A 21,269-nucleotide genomic window follows, 5' to 3' on the forward strand; every position below is an offset into this window, starting at 1 on the left:
TGATAAGGATTGCATTAACCATAGATTCTTTGGGTAGTTTGACATCTTAACAGTGTTGTCTTCCACTGTGAATGTGCGATATGTTTCTATTTATTTGTTATCTTATTAAATTTCTTTCAACCCAGGCATTGGGTGTCTCAGTCAGTTAAACATCCCACTCTTGGTTTCAACTCAGGTCATGATCTCAGAATCATGAGTTCAAGCCCTCATTGGGCTCCACTCTCAGTTTAGAGTCTGCGTGAGATTCTCTTCTCCCTTTCTCTGCCCCTCTCCTCACTGTCTCTCTCTCAAATAAATAAATCTTTTAAAAAAATATCAGCAATGTTTTGTAGTTTTCAGTGCGCAAGACTTTAGCCAATTCGGTTTGTTTATTCCTGAGTATTTTATTTTTTCTGATGCTCTTATAAATAATGGCTACTTAAAAAAATTTTTTTTTTGTAAGGCTTTTTTACATTCAATACACTTGGGATTTGCTTTGTTTTGTGGTGAGACATGAACCTTTTCTCCCTCCCTTCCTCTCTTTTTCTCACTTTAATAAAATGATTGTCTCAGCACCACTTATTAAATAATCTTTCAGTTCCCCACATATTTGTGGTAATACATTCATCCTATCCTAAATTCCCACTTTTTATAAGAATCTTTTTCTGAGTTACTCCTGTTGTATTGCTGATCTATTGATTCTTGTGTTCCTCCTTAGAATGGAGTGATGTCACTGAGAGTCCAGTCTTGGGAGTGGCCATGTACCAAGTGGCCACGCCATTTGATCATTTTCCCTTGCACTCCATGTCCTTAAAGCTTTGGTCTTTTTACTTTCTGTGTTTGTTATCTGAAAAACAAGTGGCTACCTATTCACTTCCTCAGTGTCAGCTACATTTATTTCATTATTTCAGTTATGCAAAATGATTCTGCTAACCTGGAGCATGTTGAGATTGATGAGGCTTCTGGTTGTTGAGGCCTTGTAAGCATACTTCTCTTTCTTTTGCCAGATACTCGCTGGTTTGGTGGTGTACCTCTCATTTCCTTGGGCAAGAAGACTGTGAAACAACCAGTATATGTAAGTAGCCCAAATGGAGGGGCTTTGGCTAGATTCAGATTCAGGTGGTCAGTTTTCCAGTTTTATCCTAATCCTATAACTCTATCACTTTTTTCTTTTCAGTGTGCTTTAGCTACTTGTCTCTCAGTTTACCTAAGAGGTCCGTGTATTCTCTGTGTGTTCACTTGTTTGCTCATTGCTCATTTAAGAAAAATATATTGAATGTTCCAGGCACACTGTACATGTCACTGGGAATACAGAGATATGAACTAGGCACAAATTATTATCCTCACATTGGCCTCATCCAGGGGCAACTAGCAGAGCAATTGCCATGCAGTGTGGTAGTGCTTGTGATAGGGAGAGGACCTATATAATTACAGTAGAGGGATATCTAATCCAGACTTGGGGGTCAGCGACAGCTTCCCAGAGGAAACAACATTTAAGGTGAGACCTTAAAGATGACTAGCAGCAAGTCAGATGAAGAGGGTTAGGGAAGAGCATTCCATGCAGAGGGAATGGTGTGTTCAGAGTCTCAAAGGTAAGAGCATAGGTTCCATAGGTTAGGTTCCATATTATGTTGAAACCAGGGTATTTCATCTGTGGCACTGTACATTTTGGGCCAGTTATTTCTTTGTTGGAGAGCTGTTCTGGAATGTTTAGCAGCATTCCTGTCTGCTAGCCACCAGATGGCAGTAGCATAACGTCCCTAGTTGTGACAACTAAAAATACCTCCAGGCATTTGCCAAAAGTCCCTTGGGAAGCCCAAATCCCCCAGTTGAAAACCCTGAAATCATAAAATTATTATTTGGGAAAGTCAAACTGGTAGGATGTTGGCAGCTCCATGGGATTCAGCTTACTAATTTGTGATAGCATGGTAACAGCATTAGGATAAGTGGTAAGGGGTGAGATTGCAGAGATAGTGGACAAAAGTCCAATCAAAGGCCTTGACAGCTATCTGAGCATGAACATGTTCTGACCAGAAAAAATATTTAGGTGAACCTTCCAATATGTAGGTCATTTGAGCCCTTGAGAAGTGGGTTCTTTAAGGAACTTTCTGGAAACAATGCCATTATTTTAATTTAATCTTTTGCTTGGGGGTGGGAGGGGTGGGAAGTTGTGATTGATGCCACCTGATTTCCTTCCTTCCTTCCTTCCTTCCTTCCTTCCTTCCTTCCTTCCTTCCTTCCTTCCTTCCTTCCCTCCCTCCCTCCCTCCCTCCCTCCCTCCCTCCCTCCCTCCCCCCATCTCTGTTTTTTCTTTCAACAATTACTTAAACATGTGTTACAATTTCCTACAGGTTGTAGATGTATCAAAAGGAATTGTTAATGCAATTAAGGATCCAGATGCCAAAGGGAAATCTTTTGCCTTTGTTGGGTAGGTGACTAGAGTTTGACTTTAAAATTGTGCTGAACAAATTGTAATGATTTACAAGAACGATAATGTCTAAACATGTCACTCTACACTTATTTGTTGCATTTTTAGTGTCTTTATTCAACTGTTTTTATTCCAGAAATTTTATTCCTTTAGCCCCAAGGTCAGTGTACCTCAAAGAGGTGTCCGGAGGGTACTATTGTCAGAATCTCCTGAATGGTTCTATTAGATCAGACTTTGAGCAAACCAGGGAATCTGCTTTAATAAGTGACTTTTCTGTCTGAAAACCACTGCTCTAGACTATTACATATACTTAGTCTGGTGATCACCAAGGATGATTTTGTACTACTCCAGTGATGTTTTTAACATATAAAAGGATGTTACTACAGATTCGAAAACACAGAATACTTTTTTTTTTTAAGTTTTTTTTTTTTTTTTAAATTTTTTTTATTTATTTATGATAGTCACAGAGAGAGAGAGAGGCAGAGACACAGGCAGAGGGAGAAGCAGGCTCCATGCACCGGGAGCCCGATGTGGGATTCGATCCCGGGTCTCCAGGATCGCGCCCTGGGCCAAAGGCAGGCGCCAAACCGCTGCGCCACCCAGGGATCCCCAGAATACTTTTAGAGAGTAAGAATAGTTGCAAAATCAAATTGCTTTTGAGAGTATTGCAATGCCCCAGAAAGCTTGGAAATGGCTGGTTTAGGGTACAGTTGCTATTCTTGTGCAAGATTGATCATTTAGGATATGCCCTCTTTGCTCTTTAGACAGATGGGGCACAGTTAAGCTATATGACTCACCTGAGTTTTATTAAATCTTGTCACAGCTGGGTTTAGGACCTTTTTTCTGACTTAACTATAATTAAAATTTAAGACTCAGTCCAGCAGACAGAAAAGTACCAAATCTACCTAATAATTGGCCCAGAACCCTGTCATTTTATGAAGCAAACTAATGATACCTATTGTTCCATGAAAGGTGAGGATCTGATTCAATTAAGTGATAGCTTAATTCTTAAGAAATATTTGCTTCCAGAGTAATGACACTTTTCTCTCTAAGCCAGGAAACATGGTATATATTCCCAGGATTTTGACTTCATATGAATTCATTTCAATATTATTATAGGCTTAATTTACTAAGATTTTTGTCAGTGCAAAAAACCATATTGTGTTTCCATATCTATTGGCTGCAAGATGTATGCCTCTCTCTGAGTTCCTAGTTCAGTATGTTAGCATGCAATCAGTAATATGCTCCAGGAGAATTAGCCCCCAAAAGTGTGTTCCTCTTAGGGTCCATAAATCACTAGACTCCAAGATACCTGACTTGAGTCAAAAGGTAGTTAGACTAGAATTCCAAAGAAAGGAACAGAAATGGCTTTACAGACTTTGCTTACTGCTTGGTGGAAATACTCTGGGAGGAGTTAGCTTTTTGCCTCTTTACCTTTGCTCAGCCCATTCCAGTCTCTGCTAGGCTGCAGTGCACCATACTTGTTTGGCATGTTGGTAGGAAAAGTAGTGCTAGGCATGGTAGCGTATGCATTTTGTGTATGTGAAACTAGATAGGCATCTGCATTTCTCTTTTTGTCTCTTTAGCCCAGGGGAAAACTTTGCTTATTGCTCATAAGACCTTAATTTTGGTCCTGGTTTTTTTTCATAGTTATTAATTATAGAACATTGGTCCATTCTATCATTCAGTCATTAAATACCTAGTGATAGACACACATATGCATAAAACTATGAGAACTAATAAAGTCAGCAGGGTCAGAAGGTACAGGATCAATATATAAAACTCGGTTTCCATATATTCACAAATGAACAATCTGAAAATAAAATGAAGAAAATAATTTTATTCACAATAGCAACAAAAAAGTAAAGTACTTACGTATAACTATGACAAATATAAAACCTGTATCCAGGAAATTGTAAAACACATTGAGGGACATTAAAGAAGAGTTCAATAAATAGAAAGACATCTCTTGGTCATGTACTGAAAGAGCCAATATTGTTAAAATGGCAATTTTCCCCAAATTCATGTATCTAGTCAACCCAATCCTATCCATATTCCAGCAGGCTTTTTTTTTTTTTAATTTTTTGCAAAAGTTAACAAATTAATTTTAAATTTATATGGAAATGCAAAGATCCACAATAGCCAAAACCATTTTGACAAAGAAGAAACTTGGAGCACTTAAATTTTTCAACTTCATAACTTACTCTAAAACTAGTTATAAAGACTGTGTGTGAGATGCTTGGGTGGCTCAGCAGTTGAGCGTCTACCTTTGGCTCAGGCTGTGATTCTTGGGTCCTGGGATTGAGTCCCGCATCGGGCTCTCTGCATGGAGCCTGCTTCTCCCTCTTCCTATGTCTCTTCCTCTCTCTCTGTTTCTCATAAATAAATAAATAGATTCTTTAAAAAAATACTGTGTGATGCTAGCATGAGAATAGAATATAGATGAATTAAATAGAATTGATAGTCTAGAAAGCAACCTTCATGTTTATGGATGATTGATTTTTTTTTAATTTTTATTTATTTATGATAGTCACACAGAGAGACAGAGAGAGAGAGGCAGAGACATAGGCAGAGGGAGAAGCAGGCTCCATGCACTGGGAGCCCGACGTGGGATTCGATCCCGGGTCTCCAGGATCGTGCCCTGGGCCAAAGGCAGGCGCTAAACCACTGCGCCACCCAGGGTTCCCGATGACTGATTTTTGACAAAAGTGCTGTGACACCTCAGTGGGGAAAGGATAATCTTTTCCACAAATGGTCCTGGGAAATCCATTTGCAAAAAGGTAAACATAAGCCCTTAGCTTCACACAATAACATGAAAAAATTAACTCAAATTATATTAGAGACCTAAATGTAAGAGTTAAAACTATAAAACTGGGCAGCCCCAGTGGCACAGCGGTTTGGCGCCGCCTGAAGCCTGGGGTGTGATCCTGGAGACCCGGGATCGAGTCCCGCATCAAGCTCCCTGCGTGGAGCCTGCTTCTCCCTCTGCCTGTGTCTCTGCCTCTCTCTCTGTGTCTATGAATAAATAAATAAAATCTTTAACAAAAAAACTATAAAACCTTTGGAAGAAAACTAATCGTCTAGACTTTGGGCTAGGCAGAAATTTTTTTTTTTTTTTTTAAGATTTTGTTTGTTTTAAAGAGACAGTGTGAGTAAAGGGAGAAGTAGAGGGGAAAGAAGAAGAAGGGTGAAGAATCACAAGCAGGCTCCATGCTGAGCATGGAATTGGACATGGAGCTCAATCTCACAACCCTGAGATTATGATCTGAACTGAAACCAGGAGTCATGTTCAACTGAGCCACCCAGGCACCCCAGGCAGAGATTTTTTAGATATGATATTCAAAGCCTACTTCATAAAAGGAAAAACTGATAAATTAGACTCCACCAACATGGAAAAGTTTTGTACTTCAGAAGGCAGCAGTAAGAAAATGATGTTGAGTGGAGAGATCATTGGCTAAAAGGCAGGGCAGGGTGGATCAGAGAGGTATGTGGAAAACTTGAGGACAGAGGAGAAGATTGGAAGTATTCCCTGGGAGCACAGCACACCTCCTAGGAGAGCATAGTAGGGTAGCAAAGCAGAACTGAGTCTTTTATCTGAAGGTAGGGGTCAGAAGGATAGGTGAAGCCAGATTGCCCAGCTCTGTTTTCTCTGCAACTCTGTCTTGCTGGGGTTCTGGTGCAAAGAAGGCAGACACTTGTATGAACCAGAGAAGGGACTATGCTGTGCTAGTATAGTGGAGAGGCAGCTGAGGGATAAGGTGTTGCTGAGGCTGTTTGCAAAGGAATGCCTATAATGTTGAACCATGAAACTGAAGCTGGAAAGGACACGGCTTCAGTGTACCTTTCTCTGTGAGCAGAGGCACTTGAACCGGTCTTTGAGTCACAGTTAATGGAACACAGAGTGCTTCAGAGAAGCTGAAGAGCCTTTTACATATAATTAATTTACCCTTGATACTGATACTGCTTGTCTTTGTAAAGATTACAGATTGTTCTTTGGCATAGTGTATATGCCCTATAGTGCTTCTTCCACATCCTTCTGGAACTTGAAGGAAGCTATCTGAGGCCTTTGTCTGATAGTTCCCCTGGCTGACGTTTTCATGTTTTTTGTTTTTGTTTGCTGAAATGTCAGAGTGAGGAGTGTCTCATTGAATCATACTCCTCTAACTTTCAGCTCTCATAGGCTTTCTGAGGCAAAGGGGACCAGGCAAAAACAGGTGAAGAGATATTAAAATGTATTATAAGCAATAATAATTATTAAAGCGAGGTTGTACCAGTACAAAACTATTCAGGTCTGTGGAATAGAAAATCTAGAAGCAGTCTCAAGCATGTAAGAATAAAGAATACAGTATGTGACATTTCAAAATATGGGGAAAGGGTAGATTATTCAGTAAATGGTATTATATCTTTACTTTATATCATTACAAAAATAGCTTGCAAAAGGAACATATGTTATGGATTAAAGAACCCCAAAACGTTAGAAAAAATATGTCGGATGGCTCAGTTGGTTAAGCGTCTGCCTTTGGCTCAGGTCATGACCCTGGAGTCCCAGAATTGAGCCCTGCATCAGGCTCCCTGCTGAGCAGGGAGTCTGTTTCTCCCTCTGACCTCCCCTTTGTTGTGCTCTCTCTCTCTCTCAAATAAGTAAAATCTTAAAAAGAAAAAATATGTGGGAATTTATGTCACTGGTGACTATAGAAGGATTTTCTAAATATGAAATCAAACCATAAAATAAATCAGAACTTTTGTTTAAGTGAAATGTTTAAACTTATATATGTCACAAAACAAACATTATAAAGCAAAATACAAACAGTAAAAAATATTGCCAACGGAATCATTAAAATATAAAGAATTCTTACAAATCATTCTTTATAGACAGAACTTAAGGAGGAAAGAGAGGAAAGAAAGAAGTATATGTAGCCAAAACTATATAAAGAAAAACCAATTAGGGATGCCTGGATGGCTCAGCAGTTGAGCATCTGCCTTTGGCTCAGGTCGTGATCCTGGGGTCCTGGGATCGAGTCCCACACCGGGCTCCCTCAGGGAGCCTGCTTCTTCCTCTGCCTGTGTCTCTGCTTCTCTCATGAATAAGTAAATAAAATATTTAAAAAGAAAAAGAAAAAATTAATCTCCAGGATTACAGTAATGCAAATTAGAATATTGAGGTACCTTTTTTACCTAGAAGATTGTCACAGTTTTATTTGCCTATTTTTATGACTAAACTCATTTTTGGTGAGGGGGCTGCTAGCATTTTATGTGAACTGATACGACGTTTTTGGAAGGCAGTTGGGAAGTATTCAATAAAAGCCTTAAAATTTTCAAGCATACTCTGTGCCAGTTCCACTTATAGAATACATCATAAATATATAGTTATGGATAAGTACAAATATTTACTATAAAAATGTTTACTATAAGTTGTTCATTAAAGCATGATCTTATAAAGGGAAAAAATATTTTTTTTTTTTGGGAAAAAAATATTTTTAATAGCTTAAATATCCTCCCCAAACTGGCATTTTATCAAATAGTTATTATTACACACAATACAATTTATGTGATTGTTAAACATGCACTAGAATATTGAGTGACATAAAAAGGTGATTGGGATTCAGTGTTAAATAAAAGACATTACAGAATAAGATGACCTCTGTAATCTTACATTTATAAAAGCAAAAAAAAATGTGCATATGTAAGGGGATAAGAAGGCTACATTAAGTATATTAGCATTGTCTTTGATGGGATTATGGGTGAGTTTTCTTTGTGCCAATCTGTATTTACTGCAGTGCATATGTTTTCTCTTTCATAAGGAAAATGCTATCTTGTTAAATTTAATTATTTATTTTAAAAGATTTTATTTATCTATTCATGAGAGACACAGAGAAAGAGAAAGAGGCAGAGACACAGGCAGAGGGAGAAGCAGGCTCCATGTAGTGAGCCCGATGTGAGACTCGATCCTGGGACTCCAGGATCATGCCCTGGCCTGAAGGCAGGCGCTAAACCACTGAGCCACCCAGGGATCCCCCTATCTTGTTAAATTTAAAAAGAAAATTTGTAAGGAGCAAATAATTTGAAGAACTGTAATTTTCTTTTTATAGGCCCAATCGGTACCTTCTTTTTGACCTGGTGCAATATGTCTTTGCTATGGCTCACAGACCCTTCCTGCCGTACCCTTTGCCACATTTTGCCTATCGGTAAGTAAAGCATTTCTTTTTATGCCTTCTAAAATAGAGCTAACTTGATACATTTGTTTGTAATGCTCTCATTTAGGATTATAGGGAGTATGTTCATTACAGTAGAGCCTCTGAATCTCTAACTAGGAGGCACTCCTGATGTCTTGATCTTAAGTCTAGGACAGATCCAGAGGTGTCTAAGAAAGGGAAATGTGGATTCGTGTGGATGAGAAGAAAATGTGTTAAGAGATCACTCTGCAGCTCTTCAAATTCTCTCATTAGAAACCACTTAATTTTAATTTAGAGAAGTGTCTTGCTCGGCAGGTTGTATAAAGGAGCAATTAGATTTCCCTCTCTTTTCATGCCATCACCTAGATGTGGGAAAGGGATCCTTCTTTATTAAACCAGTATGATCATGCAGTTGGGGAAAGGAGCTGGGTTGATCAGACTTGACCTGTGGTTGCCGTATCTTCTTTCTTCTTGGCCTGCTTCTTGGTTCACTTCTTCCCTTTGCAGGTTTAGAATCTCAGAATCGTGTCACATGCTAGTGGTCTGGTCTGGGAGACTTTCACATCCAGTTTGTCAGGGATTGACTTAAAAACCAACGTGGCACTTCACCCCTGCACTCGTTCAACAAATATATCTTGAATGCCTACTATGTCTGAGGCAATGCACTTAGGGACTCAAGATATTACACTAGATCATCAGAAAGCTTGGGATCTAACACAGGTATCAGTAAAGTGTTGTTGGGTCAGGTTGTTTGAAATCTGAGACTGTGTATGTTCCTGGAGAAATTTTGATCAATCTTCAGCTTCCTTTTTCACTTTTTTATGCACATTGGAATGGTGTTTTTAAGTTTTTAAAAAGCTGTGGAACCTCATGTTCAGTGACCCACTAAAGGCCAACTAGGTAAATCAGATACCAGCAGAGCTGGTCTAACTATAGTGATGGGTGATACTCAGAGCATGTACTTCCAGCCTTCGCCCCCAGTGCTCTGTGGGAGCCTGGCTGCAGGCTGAAAACCACTGCCCGAGGATACTTAATGGGAACTTGGTGGCAGATAAAGAAAACTGTTTTCAGTAAGAATGGACAGATGGCATTAAGTGAGGCAGGCAGCTCTCCCGTCCTGTTGTTTAATGTTTGTTTCCTGATTTGAATCACATGTCTTAGGCTTCTCCTTACCTTTGAATTTTTTTGGTTCCCTTGGGGCCCCTGCTTTTAAGGATTACAATTTATATCTTGTGTACTACTCAGCTTGCTCTGCATCCTTAACAAAGCTTATTTGAATGTCCGAGTCTTAGATTAGATCAGATTGTACTGACTTCTATGGAAGTTGGATACTTAGTGTTTGTTTTGTTGGTAGTAATGACTTCATTTTAGTTTTCAATTCTGTAGAGAATAGGATTGCCACCAGTTAGGGCAGGCAGGCTAGGTTAGCTTGAAAGGAAAGGTAGCTTCACAGGTAGTGGTATCAGGATATTGGTTCTTTTCTTTTTTTTTTTTTTATAATGAATTTATTTTTTATTGGTGTTCAATTTGCCAACATACAGAATAACACCCAGTGCTCATCCCGTCAAGTGCCCCCCTCAGTGCCTGTCACCCATTCACCCCCCCCCCCCCCGCCCTCCTCCCCTTCCACCACCCCTAGTTCGTTTCCCAGAGTTAGGAGTCTTTATGTTCTGTCTCCCTTTCTGATATTTCCCACACATTTCTTCTCCCTTCCCTTCTATTCCCTTTCACTATTATTTATATTCCCCAAATGAATGAGAACATATAATGTTTGTCCTTCTCCGATTGACTTACTTCACTCAGCATAATACCCTCCAGTTCCATCCACGTTGAAGCAAATGGTGGGTATTTGTCATTTCTAATGGCTGAGTAATATTCCATTGTATACATAAACCACATCTTCTTTATCCATTCATCTTTTGATGGACACCGAGGCTCCTTCCACAGTTTGGCTGTTGTGGACATTGCTGCTAGAAACATCAGGGTGCAGGTGTCCCGGCATTTCATTGCATCTGAATCTTTGGGGTAAATCCCCAACAGTGCAATTGCTGGGTCGTAGGGCAGGTCTATTTTTAACTCTTTGAGGAACCTCCACACAGTTTTCCAGAGTGGCTGCACCAGTTCACATTCCCACCAACAGTGCAAGAGGGTTCCCCTTTCTCCGCATCCTCTCCAACATTTGTTGTTTCCTGCCTTGTTAATGTTCCCCATTCTCACTGGTGTGAGGTGGTCTCTCATTGTGGTTTTGATTTGTATTTCCCTGATGGCAAGTGATGCAGAGCATTTTCTCATGTGCTTGTTGGCCATGTCTATGTCTTCCTCTGTGAGATTTCTGTTCATGTCTTTTGCCCATTTCATGATTGGATTGTTTGTTTCTTTGGTGTTGAGTTTAAGAAGTTCTTTATAGATCTTGGAAACTAGCCCTTTATCTGATACGTCATTTGCAATTATCTTCTCCCATTCTGCAGGTTGTCTTTTAGTTTTGTTGACTGTTTCTTTTGCTGTGCAAAAGCTTCTTATCTTGATGAAGTCCCAATAGTTCATTTTTGCTTTTGTTTCTTTTGCCTTCCTGGATGTATCTTGCAAGAAGTTACTGTGACTGAGTTCAAAAAGGGTGTTGCCTGTGTTCTCCTCTAGGATTTTGATGGACTCTTGTCTCACATTTAGATCTTTCATCCATTTTGAGTTTATCTTTGTGTATGGTGCAAGGGAGTGGTCTAGTTTCATTATTCTGCATGTGGATGTCCAATTTTCCCAGCACCATTTATGGAAGAGACTGTCTTTCTTCCAGTGAATAGGCTTTCCTCCTTAATCGAATATTAGTTGACCATAAAGTTCAGGGTCCACTTCTGGGTTCTCTATTCTGTTCCATTGATCTATGTGTCTGTTTTTGTGCCAGTACCACACTGTCTTGATGACCACAGCTTTGTAGTACAACCTGAAATCTGGCATTGTGATGCCCTAGATATGGTTTTCTTTTTTAAAATTCCCCTGGCTATTCGGGGTCTTTTCTGATTGCACACAAATCTTAAAATAATTTGTTCTAACTCTCTGAAGAAAGTCCATGGTATTTTGATAGGGATTGCGTTAAACATGTAAATTGCCCTGGGTAACATTGACATTTTCACAATATTAATTCTGCCAATCCATGAGCATGAAATATTTTTCCATCTCTTTGTGTCTTCCTCAATTTCTTTCAGAAGTGTTCTATAGTTTTTAGGGTATAGATCCTTTACCTCTTTGGTTAGGTTTATTCCTAGGTATCTTATGCTTTTGGGTGCAATTGTAAATGGGATTGACTCCTTAATTTCTCTTTCTTCAGTCTCATTGTTAGTGTATAGAAATGCCATTGATTTCTGGGCATTGATTTTGTATCCTGCCACACTGCCAAATTGCTGTATGAGTTCTAGCAATCTTGGGGTGGAGGCTTTTGGGTTTTCTATGTAGAGTATCATGTCATCAGTGAAGAGGGAGAGTTTGACTTCTTCTTTGCCACTTTGAATGCCTTTATTTTTTTTTTATTTTTTATTTTTTTTTAATATTTTTTTCTTTATTTATTTATGATAGTCACACAGAGAGAGAGAGAGAGAGAGAGAGAGAGGCAGAGACACAAGCAGAGGGAGAAGCAGGCTCCATGCACCGGGAGCCCGATGTGGGATTCGATCCCGGGTCTCCAGGATCGCGCCCTGGGCCAAAGGCAGGCGCCAAACCGCTGCGCCACCCAGGGATCCCATGAATGCCTTTAATGTCTTTTTGTTGTCTGATTGCTGAGGCTAGGACTTCCAGTATTATGTTGAATAGCAGTGGTGAGAGTGGACATCCCTGTCTTGTTCCTGATCTTAGGGGAAAGGCTCCCAGTGCTTCCCCATTGAGAATGATAATTGCTGTGGGCTTTTCGTAGATGGCTTTTAAGATGTTGAGGAATGTTCCCTCTATCCCTACACTCTGAAGAGTTTTGATCAGGAATGGATGCTGTATTTTGTCAAATGCTTTCTCTGCATCTAATGAGAGGCTCATATGGTTCTTGCTTTTTCTCTTGCTGATATGATGAATCACATTGATTGTTTTACGAGTTGAACCAGCCTTGTGTCCCGGGGATAAATCCTACTTGGTCATGGTGAATAATTTTCTTAATGTACTGTTGGATCCTATTGGCCAGTATCTTGTTGAGAATTTTTGCATCCATGTTCATCAGGGATATTGGTCTGTAATTCTCCTTTTTGGTTGGGTCTTTGTTTGGTTTTGGAATTGAGGTGATGCTGGCCTCGTAGAACAAATTTGGAAGTACTCCATCTCTTTCTATCTTTCCAAACAGCTTTAGGAGAATAGGTATGGTTTCTTCTTTAAACATTTGATAGAATTCCCCTAGGAAGCCATCTGGCCCTGGACTTCTGTGTCTTGGGAGGTTTTTGATGACTGCTTCAATTTCCTCCCTGGTTATTGGCCTGTTCAGGTTTTCTATTTCTTCCTGTTCCAGTTTTGGTAGTTTGTGGCTTCCCAGGAATGCGTCCATTTCTTCTAGATTGCCTAATTTATTGGCGTATAGCTGTTCATAATATGTTTTTAAAATCGTTTGTATTTCCTTGTTGTTGGTAGTGATCTCTCCTTTCTCATTCATGATTTTATTAATTTGAGTCTTCTCTCTCTTCTTTTTAATAAGGCTGGCTAATGGTTTATCTGTCTTATTAATTCTTTCAAAGAACCAACTCCTGGTTCTGTTGATCTGTTCCACAGTTCTGCTGGTCTCGATTTCGTTGAGTTCTGCTCGAATCTTAATTAACTCTCTTCTTCTGCTGGGTGTAGGATCTATTTGCTGTTTTTTCTCTAGCTCCTTTATGTGTAAGGTTAGCTTTTGTATTTGAGTTCTTTCCAGTTTTTGAATGGATGCTTGTATTGCGATGTATTTCCCCCTTAGGACTGCTTTTGCTGCGTCCCAAAGATTTTGAATGATTGTATCTTCATTCTCATTAGTTTCCATGAATCTTTTTAATTCTTCCTTAATTTCCTGGTTGACCCTTTTATCTTTTAGCAGGATGGTCCTTAACCTCCACGTGTTTGAGGTCCTTCCAAACTTCCTGTTGTGATTTAGTTCTAATTTCAAGGAATTATGGTCTGAGAATATGCAGGGGACGGTCCCAATCTTTTGGTATCGGTTCAGACCCGATTTGTGACCCAGTATGTGGTCTATTCTGGAGAAAGTTTCATGTGCACTTGAGAAAAATGTGTATTCAGTTGAGTTTGGATGTAAAGTTCTATAGATATCTGTGAAATACATCTGGTCCAGTGTATCATTTAAAGCTCTCGTTTCAGGATCCCTGGGTGGCTCAGCAGTTTAGCGCCTGCCTTTGGCCCAGGGCGCGATCCTGGAGACCCGGGATCGAATCCCATGTCGGGCTCCCGGTGCATGGAGCCTGCTTCTCCCTCTGCCTATGTCTCTGCTTCTCTCTCTCTCTCTGTGTGACTATCATAAATAAATAAAAATAAAAGAAATACTTTAAAGCTCTCGTTTCTTTGGAGATGTTGTGCTTAGAAGACCTATCAAGTATAGAAAGATCTACATTGAAGTCACCAAGTATAAGTGTATTATTATCTAAGTATTTCTTCACTTTGGTTATTAATTGATTTAAATATTTGGCAGCTCCCACAATCGGGGCATATATATTGAGGATTGTTAAGTCCTCTTGTTGGATAGATCCTTTAAGTATGATATAGTATCCCTCTTCGTCTCTCACTACAGTCTTCGGGGTAAATTTTAGTTTATCTGATATAAGGATGGCTACCCCTGCTTTCTTTTGAGGACCATTTGAATGGTAAATGGTTCTCCAACCTTTTATTTTCAGGCTATAGGTGTCCTTCTGTCTAAAATGAGTCTCTTGTAGACAGCAAATAGATGGGTCCTGCTTTTTTATCCAGTCTGAAACCCTGTGCCTTTTGATGGGGTCATTAAGCCCGTTCACGTTCAGAGTTACTTTCGACAGATATGAGTTTAGTGTCATCATGGTATCTATTGAGTCCTTGTTTTTGTGGATTGTTCCACTGAACTTCTTCTTAAAGGGGAATTTTAAGAGTCCCCCTTAAAATTTCTTGCAGAGCTGGTTTGGAGGTCACATATTCTTTCAGTTGCTGCCTGTCTTGGAAGCTCTTTATCTCTCCTTCCATTTTGAATGAGAGCCTTGCTGGATAAAGTATTCTTGGTTGCATATTCTTCTCATTTAGGACCCTGAATATATCCTGCCAGCCCTTTCTGGCCTGCCAGGTCTCTGTGGAGAGGTCTGCTGTTACCCTAATACTCCTCCCCATAAAAGTCAGGGATTTCTTGTCTCTTGCTGCTTTAAGGATCTTCTCTTTATCTTTGGAATTTGCAAGCTTAACTATTAGATGTCGAGGTGTTGAACGGTTTTTATTGATTTTAGGGGGGGATCTCTCTATTTCCTGGATCTGAATGCCTGTTTTCCTTCCCAGATTAGGAAAGTTTTTAGCTATGATTTGTTCAAATACGTATTCTGGCCCTCTGTCCCTTTTGGCGCCCTCGGGAACCCCAATTAAACGTAGGTTTTTCTTCCTCAGGCTGTCGTTTATTTCCCTTAATCTATCCTCATGGTCTTTTAATTGTTTGTCTCTTTTTTCCTCAGTTTCCCTCTTTGCCATCAACTTGTCTTCTATGTCACTCACTCGTTCTTCCACCTCGTTAACCCTCGTCATTAGGACTTCTAGTTTGGATTGCATCTCATTAAATTGATTTTTAATTTCTGCCTGATTGGATCTAAATTCTGCAGTCATGAAGTCTCTTGAGTCCTTTATGCTTTTTTCTAGAGCCACCAGTAGCTGTATGATAGTGCTTCTGAATTGGCTTTCTGACATTGAATTGTAATCCAGATTTTGTAACTCTGTGGGAGAGAGGACTGTTTCTGATTCTTTCTTTTGAGGTGAGGTTTTCCTTTTAGTCATTTTGCTCAGTGCAGAGTGGCCAAAAACAAGTTGTAATGGGAAAAGGAGAAAAAGAGAGAAAGAAGGAAAGAAAACAGAAAAAGAAAAAAGGAAGAAAAAAAGAGAAGAAAAAGAGAAAGAAAAAGAAAGAAAGGAAAAAAAAGGGTGGGGGAAGCAAACAGAAATCAAAAAGAAAAAAAAAAACACGGGGCAGTATCTTCTGATTCTGTATACTTTAAGTCCCTTGACTTCCCCTGGAACTTGTCCGTCTAGCTGGTCTTCTCTGGGAGGGGCCTGTTGTGCTGATTTTCAGGTGTTAGTACTTGGGGGAGCTGCTGTGCCCCTGCCTGGTGCAGGGCTCAGTGGGGGTTGTTTACCCCGTGAGGCCCCAGGAGGAACAACCCCAGTGGCGGGGCCAGCTCTGGAGCCCTGGATTCAGCTCCCGCAGTAACTCTGGAGCTCTCCGTCTGCAGGGCCTGGAGGTTCCGGGGCGGGGCCGCTGATCTGCTCAGCTCGGGGCAGGAGCGTCCTTGCTGTCCTGGGCCCTCCAGGCCTCTGCCTGTCCCGGGGAGGCCGGATCCTGGGCTGTGTCCCGGCGCCCTGTGCTCCGGAGCCTGCGCTGTTGGATTCGGGCTCCCAGCCGCGCAGCTGCCTCCAAGGAGCCGCAGCCCGAGCCCCTCTGAGCTGCTCCGGGTCCAGCCGTGCACGCTGCAGTCTTTTAGGGAGCTCGGCCGCGGGGTGTGGTGCACTCTCCTGGGGCGCAGGTGTCTGTTACTGTCCCAGGGAGCCCGAGGGCATCCCCGCCCTCTTGGGGTCCTGCTCTAACTCCCTGCGGGCGCCTTTCTGCCAGGGAAGATTGGTGAAGCTCCTGCTTCTCAGGGACGGGGCTCTCCTGTCCTGGGGGCACTCGCCCCGGCCTCAGCCCCGCTCCTCGCGGGGCCCCTCCCCCTTGGATGCCTTTTGTTTCTTTATTTCTTTTTCCCCGTCTTCCTACCTTGATAGAAGCACGAACTCTTCTCACTGTAGCATTCCAGCTGGTCTCTCTTTAAATCTCAGGTCGAATTCGTAGATTTTCAGGATGATTTGAAGGTTATCTAGGTAATTTGGTGGGGACAGGTGATTTGGGGACCCTACTCTTCAGCCATCTTGCCCCTCCTCCGGTTATTTTCTTAAAGACAAAACAAAACAAACAAAACAGAGAAATCAGTGAACGCCTGCCTCTACAGCAGCTTTTCCCCTGGTGCATCCTGCAGGTTAGCTTGAGTATTACGTCTGGAGACCCTTACCATATGTGCCGTATTTATTCCTTTTTCTAGGTGGGTGGCACGACTCTTCGAAATGAGTCCATTTGAACCCTGGACAACAAGGGATAAAGTGGAGCGGGTGAGTATGTGTGATGAACATCTGCCTGGGCAGGTACCTACAGAGATGGATAAGTCAGAATTGATTTTGTTTGCTGGCTTAGGTTATTTTCATGATCTTGTCTATTATCCTTCTATATGAGGCAAGCCCTGAGGCTTGGGCCATGAAATGTACCCCACCTCCTGCTCCAGCTCTGGGGGTGTTCCTCAGCTTCTCTCAGACTTCACCTGTTTTCCTTCTCTGCTGGATCATTCCCAGCAGCACACAGACATGCCCTAGGCTCTAGTTTTTCAAAAACAAAACCCTTTCTTCTCTCTTGTCCCTTCCAGCTACCATCCTGTTTGTCTGTGTCCATTTGGGTCATAACTCTTCAGAAGAGCTGTCTATTCCTTTTTTTTTTTTTTTAAGATTTTATTTATTTATCCATGAGATAGAGTGAGAGAGAGAGAGAGAGAGAGAGAGAGAGAGGCAGAGACACAGGCAGAGGTAGAAGCAGGCTCCCTGCAGGGATCCCAATGCGGGTCTCCAGGATCACGCCCTGGGCTGAAGGCGGTGCTAAACCACTGAGCCACCCAGGCTGCCCAAGAGCTGTCTATTCCTGCTGTTAACAGTTGCTTCCCTCAGTCTTTTTTTTTTTTTTTTTTTTAACATTTCATGAAATCTTTAATGAAATTGGGGGAGGGGCACAAACAGAAGGGCGGGGCAATGGGGACAGGCCTGGGGGCAAGGGGCACAGGGCTGGGCAGGGCAGGGGGCTCTCCTCTTCCCTGCAGCAACCCTCTGCTTCCCTCAGTCTTTCTCACCTACTCTGTTCAGGGTTTTCCACCTGTTTCTCCCCACAAACTGCTCTTTTCCAGACTATCTATGATCACCACTTCTCTCCCTGAACCCTCATTTGCCAGTTTGTTCTCTGGCTGTCCCCATATTCCCTTGCTCTTCCTTGTCTCACTTGACCCTGCCTTTTGGTTTCCCTTCCTGGTTTACCCCCCTCTCCCTGAGGGGACCCAGCCCTTAGCCTTTTATGTATCTCTGCTCATTCTCTGAATGACCCTCCCCATGTTCCCTGCCCCAGCTGCTGCCTGCAAGCTCATGGCTGCATTTTTGTCTCCATCTTTGAACTGTCCCCCACCCTCCCCAGTTGCAGTCCCTTACATCTATTTGGGTCTCACACAGTTTTCTGAAACGTATAGATCTCCATAAATAGAATTACAAGCCTACTTCTCTCCTGGGCTGTCTTAATTAATGAGATCGTTGTTCTCTCTGTTGCTCAAGCCAAAAATCTAGGAATTCTCCCTCAATTTGTTCCTTTCTCTTACCAGTCTAAACCAGTAGTGTCCAGTATAACTTCCTGCAGTGATGGAAAGTTCTGTAATCTGCAGTGTTCAAAACAAAGCAACTAGCAACATGACTAGCAGAAATAAGATTTGAAGTTTATTTAATTTTAATTAAATTTCAGTAGAAAATTACCATATTGGGCCAGTGGCTACTATATTGGGCAGCATAGCTGTGGACCATCAGCCAGTATTATTCAGGCAGCCCTCAAAATATATGCCAGATCTTACTACTCCTGCCTCTCCAGGCCCCCCCCTTTTTTTCAAGTTTTTATTCTAAAAATGTAGGTAATAGTATTAGACAATTTGGCTTAAAGAAAGATCTCCACTCTGCCCACCTTAATCTAAGTAGGTCAATTATTCCTTTCTCATTCTGTTGATCAGTCTCGGGCTGCCTCTCTTGTCTCTCTAGAGAGTTGTGTTGGATTCCAGAGCTCTGGTTCTCTGTCTTGCTGTCTCCCACACTGCATGTAGAAGTGTTTTGAGGAAGGATACAAAGTAATCTCTACCTTTGAAGATCTATTGACCTTTTCTCAACAGAAACAGCCAAATTATCCTCTAAAAATTAAAATATAGAGGAGATGGGACAGTAGTCCTCAGGGAACAAATGTGAATGGGCAGGTGTTATCCTCCCCTCTGACAGGCCATGTCTGGAAAGCTGAGACTTTTTTCAAGATATCCTTGCTATGTTCATGAAAGATTAGATAGGAAGACTGACTCGGAACACTTGAATGTATTTTATGTGAATGTACCTCTTACATTGATAATGGAGCAGGCGTTGATACTTTAGGCTGAATGGGCTTTGCATTTGGAGGCTGCCTCACAGCCCTCTGGTAAAAATTATAGACTTTGTCAGGTGGGGAGGATGAAGGAGCGTGCAGCCATATATGCAAGTTGATTCTCTTCATATGCTTGTGGGTGGTCTGGGGTCGTGGAAGTCTCCAGCTCATTCTCTACAAACAAGATGGGTTTGGTGTTTTAGATCTCTGCTGAGCATCAGGCAACCAAGTGAAGTACAGTAGGAGCACAAAGGTTAATAGATTATCTCTTAATGAACAAGGAACCAATGCTAATTATCGCCTTAATTCAACAGTGCAAATGGAAGCAGAAAGCCCATGCACAAGGGAGAATTGGGGAAGGGACTGGTTCTGCATTAGCCCCTATTTTATTTTCTTCCTGGACCTCCCATGAAGCTACCCTGACAGTGATGACTGGTGCTTCTCCATTGCAAATTGATTTCTGTTTCAATCTGGAGCCAGTGTTCTATGTTTGTGGGTAGTGCTGGGGACCTTTGTGCTGATATTTGATGGCCTTGCCTTTTTCCTTCCCTGAAACTCTTTTTTTCCTGTGGTCTACTTTTGGTGAGGTCCAGGAATCAAAACCAGCTACCTGTCCTTTGGAGACAAGTCTCGGTAATAGAACTTAGGGCCACTTAAGTATTTCAGGGTTTGGTGAGGTAGTGCTTTGTGCTCTTGGTCAGTTCTCAGAGTTCCGTGGTTCTGTGTATCCACAGCTTCACATCACAGACATGATATTGCCTCACCTGCCAGGCTTGGAAGACCTGGGAATTCAGGCCTCACCCCTGGAGCTCAAGGCCATTGAGGTACTGCGGCGCCACCGTACTTACCGCTGGCTGTTGTCCGAAATTGAAGACGTGAAGCCGGCCAAGACTGTCAACTTTTAGCTGCCCCTGTGATGCCCTGGAGTTTTGGTGGTCAGTCAGGTTGCCTGGCTGGTGACTAGCCCACTTTCTTCAGGGAATCCTGTATATAGTGAATAAGATCCCTCTATTAAAGCATCTGAGGATAAATTTTGCTGCAACTTTCTGTCTTCATTTGTCAAATGAGAAATTCAGTCATTTAGAATTTGAACATAATTTCTTTAAATATGTATTTAATAATGACATATATATTATTTATTTTCTGAAATTTTGAGGGATTTGAATTTCCCTTTGTCAGGCTTTTCCTGGCATATGTTTTGGAAGACACAGACCCCTTTTTAATATCAAAATATTGTGATGATCCCCCGGTGATGTATGATTGTCAACTAATATCCATTAGTTGAGAAAATATATAGTGTTGCATAACTAATCTGCACGTACTCACATTTAAGGTATTTTAAAAAAATTTATCTTAATGACATCTGCCTACACTTAAGAAAATAGTCCATACAGGTAAAAACATCATCTGTATCTATGAGTTCTCAAACTACTTGCAGTAATTCCACAGACCTCTGCTTGTGTCTGAACTCCCCAAGGCCTTTGCCCTGCTGCCATTTGGACAATGGAGAGATGATTTCAGATCCGTGGTTGTGGATGGATCATCTCTGGTGCAGAGGCAGTGCCACAGCCTCTCTTCAGTAATGCCGATGCTTAGGAATTAGAACTTTTTATATAAGTTGTTAACATCACAGCCAAGATCCACATGAACATGTGGTGTAGTGTAGGCAAATCCCTCAGTGCCATATGATTAAGAACTCACGTAATTTCTGGTGAAGCTGACACGCTGCCATTTTAGGTGACCCAGGGTTGGTCACTGCATTCCACTTCAGTGCAGCCACTTGATCTGTAGGATGGGAATGTCCTCAAAAACCCTGTTCAGTTATGGTTATGTCCACCACATCCTCACAGAGTAAGGTGCATGAACATTGAGGATGAGTTCTCTCTACCTGCCCTGTCTGCATGCTTCAGTCTTTTGCCCCTATATGGACAGAAGTGTGCTATTCAGGTGTGGTCATGGACCACCTGGGAGCTTGTCAGAAATGCAGAGTGCTGGGGCACCTAAGTGGCTCAGTCAGGCCTCCGACTCTTGATTTCAGCTCAGGTCATGATCTCAGGCTTGCAAGATCTAGCCATATCTCAAGGCTCTATGCTCAGCAGGGAGTCCTCTTGTCCCTCTCTCTTCCCCCCTCACCCTGCTCATGAAAGAAAGAAAGAGAGAAAGAGAAAAGGAAAGGAAAGGAAAGGAAAGGAAAGGAAAGGAAAGGAAAGAAAGTAAAGAACGGAATTAATGAACGAATCACTTCCCCCTCCTCCCTCCTTCCCTCAACTACCCTCCCTCCCTCCCTCCC

General features: G+C 41.7%; 1 protein-coding gene across 1 annotated transcript in view; it reads left to right on the forward strand.

The window, feature by feature from the left end:
- NDUFA9 (NADH:ubiquinone oxidoreductase subunit A9) overlaps positions 1-20,021 on the forward strand; it is a 40,997-nt gene extending 20,976 nt beyond the window's left edge. The window contains exons 7-11 of the mRNA XM_038576545.1: positions 987-1,054; positions 2,331-2,407; positions 8,497-8,592; positions 16,824-16,890; positions 19,714-20,021. Coding sequence (XP_038432473.1) covers positions 987-1,054; positions 2,331-2,407; positions 8,497-8,592; positions 16,824-16,890; positions 19,714-19,884 — 479 coding nt within the window. The 3' untranslated portion in view covers positions 19,885-20,021. The remainder of the gene's footprint in view (positions 1-986; positions 1,055-2,330; positions 2,408-8,496; positions 8,593-16,823; positions 16,891-19,713) is intronic.
- Positions 20,022-21,269: the final 1,248 nt, after the last annotated feature.

This window comes from Canis lupus, chromosome 27, assembly GCF_011100685.1.
Source record: "Canis lupus familiaris isolate Mischka breed German Shepherd chromosome 27, alternate assembly UU_Cfam_GSD_1.0, whole genome shotgun sequence".
Taxonomy (NCBI): Eukaryota; Metazoa; Chordata; class Mammalia; order Carnivora; family Canidae; genus Canis; species Canis lupus.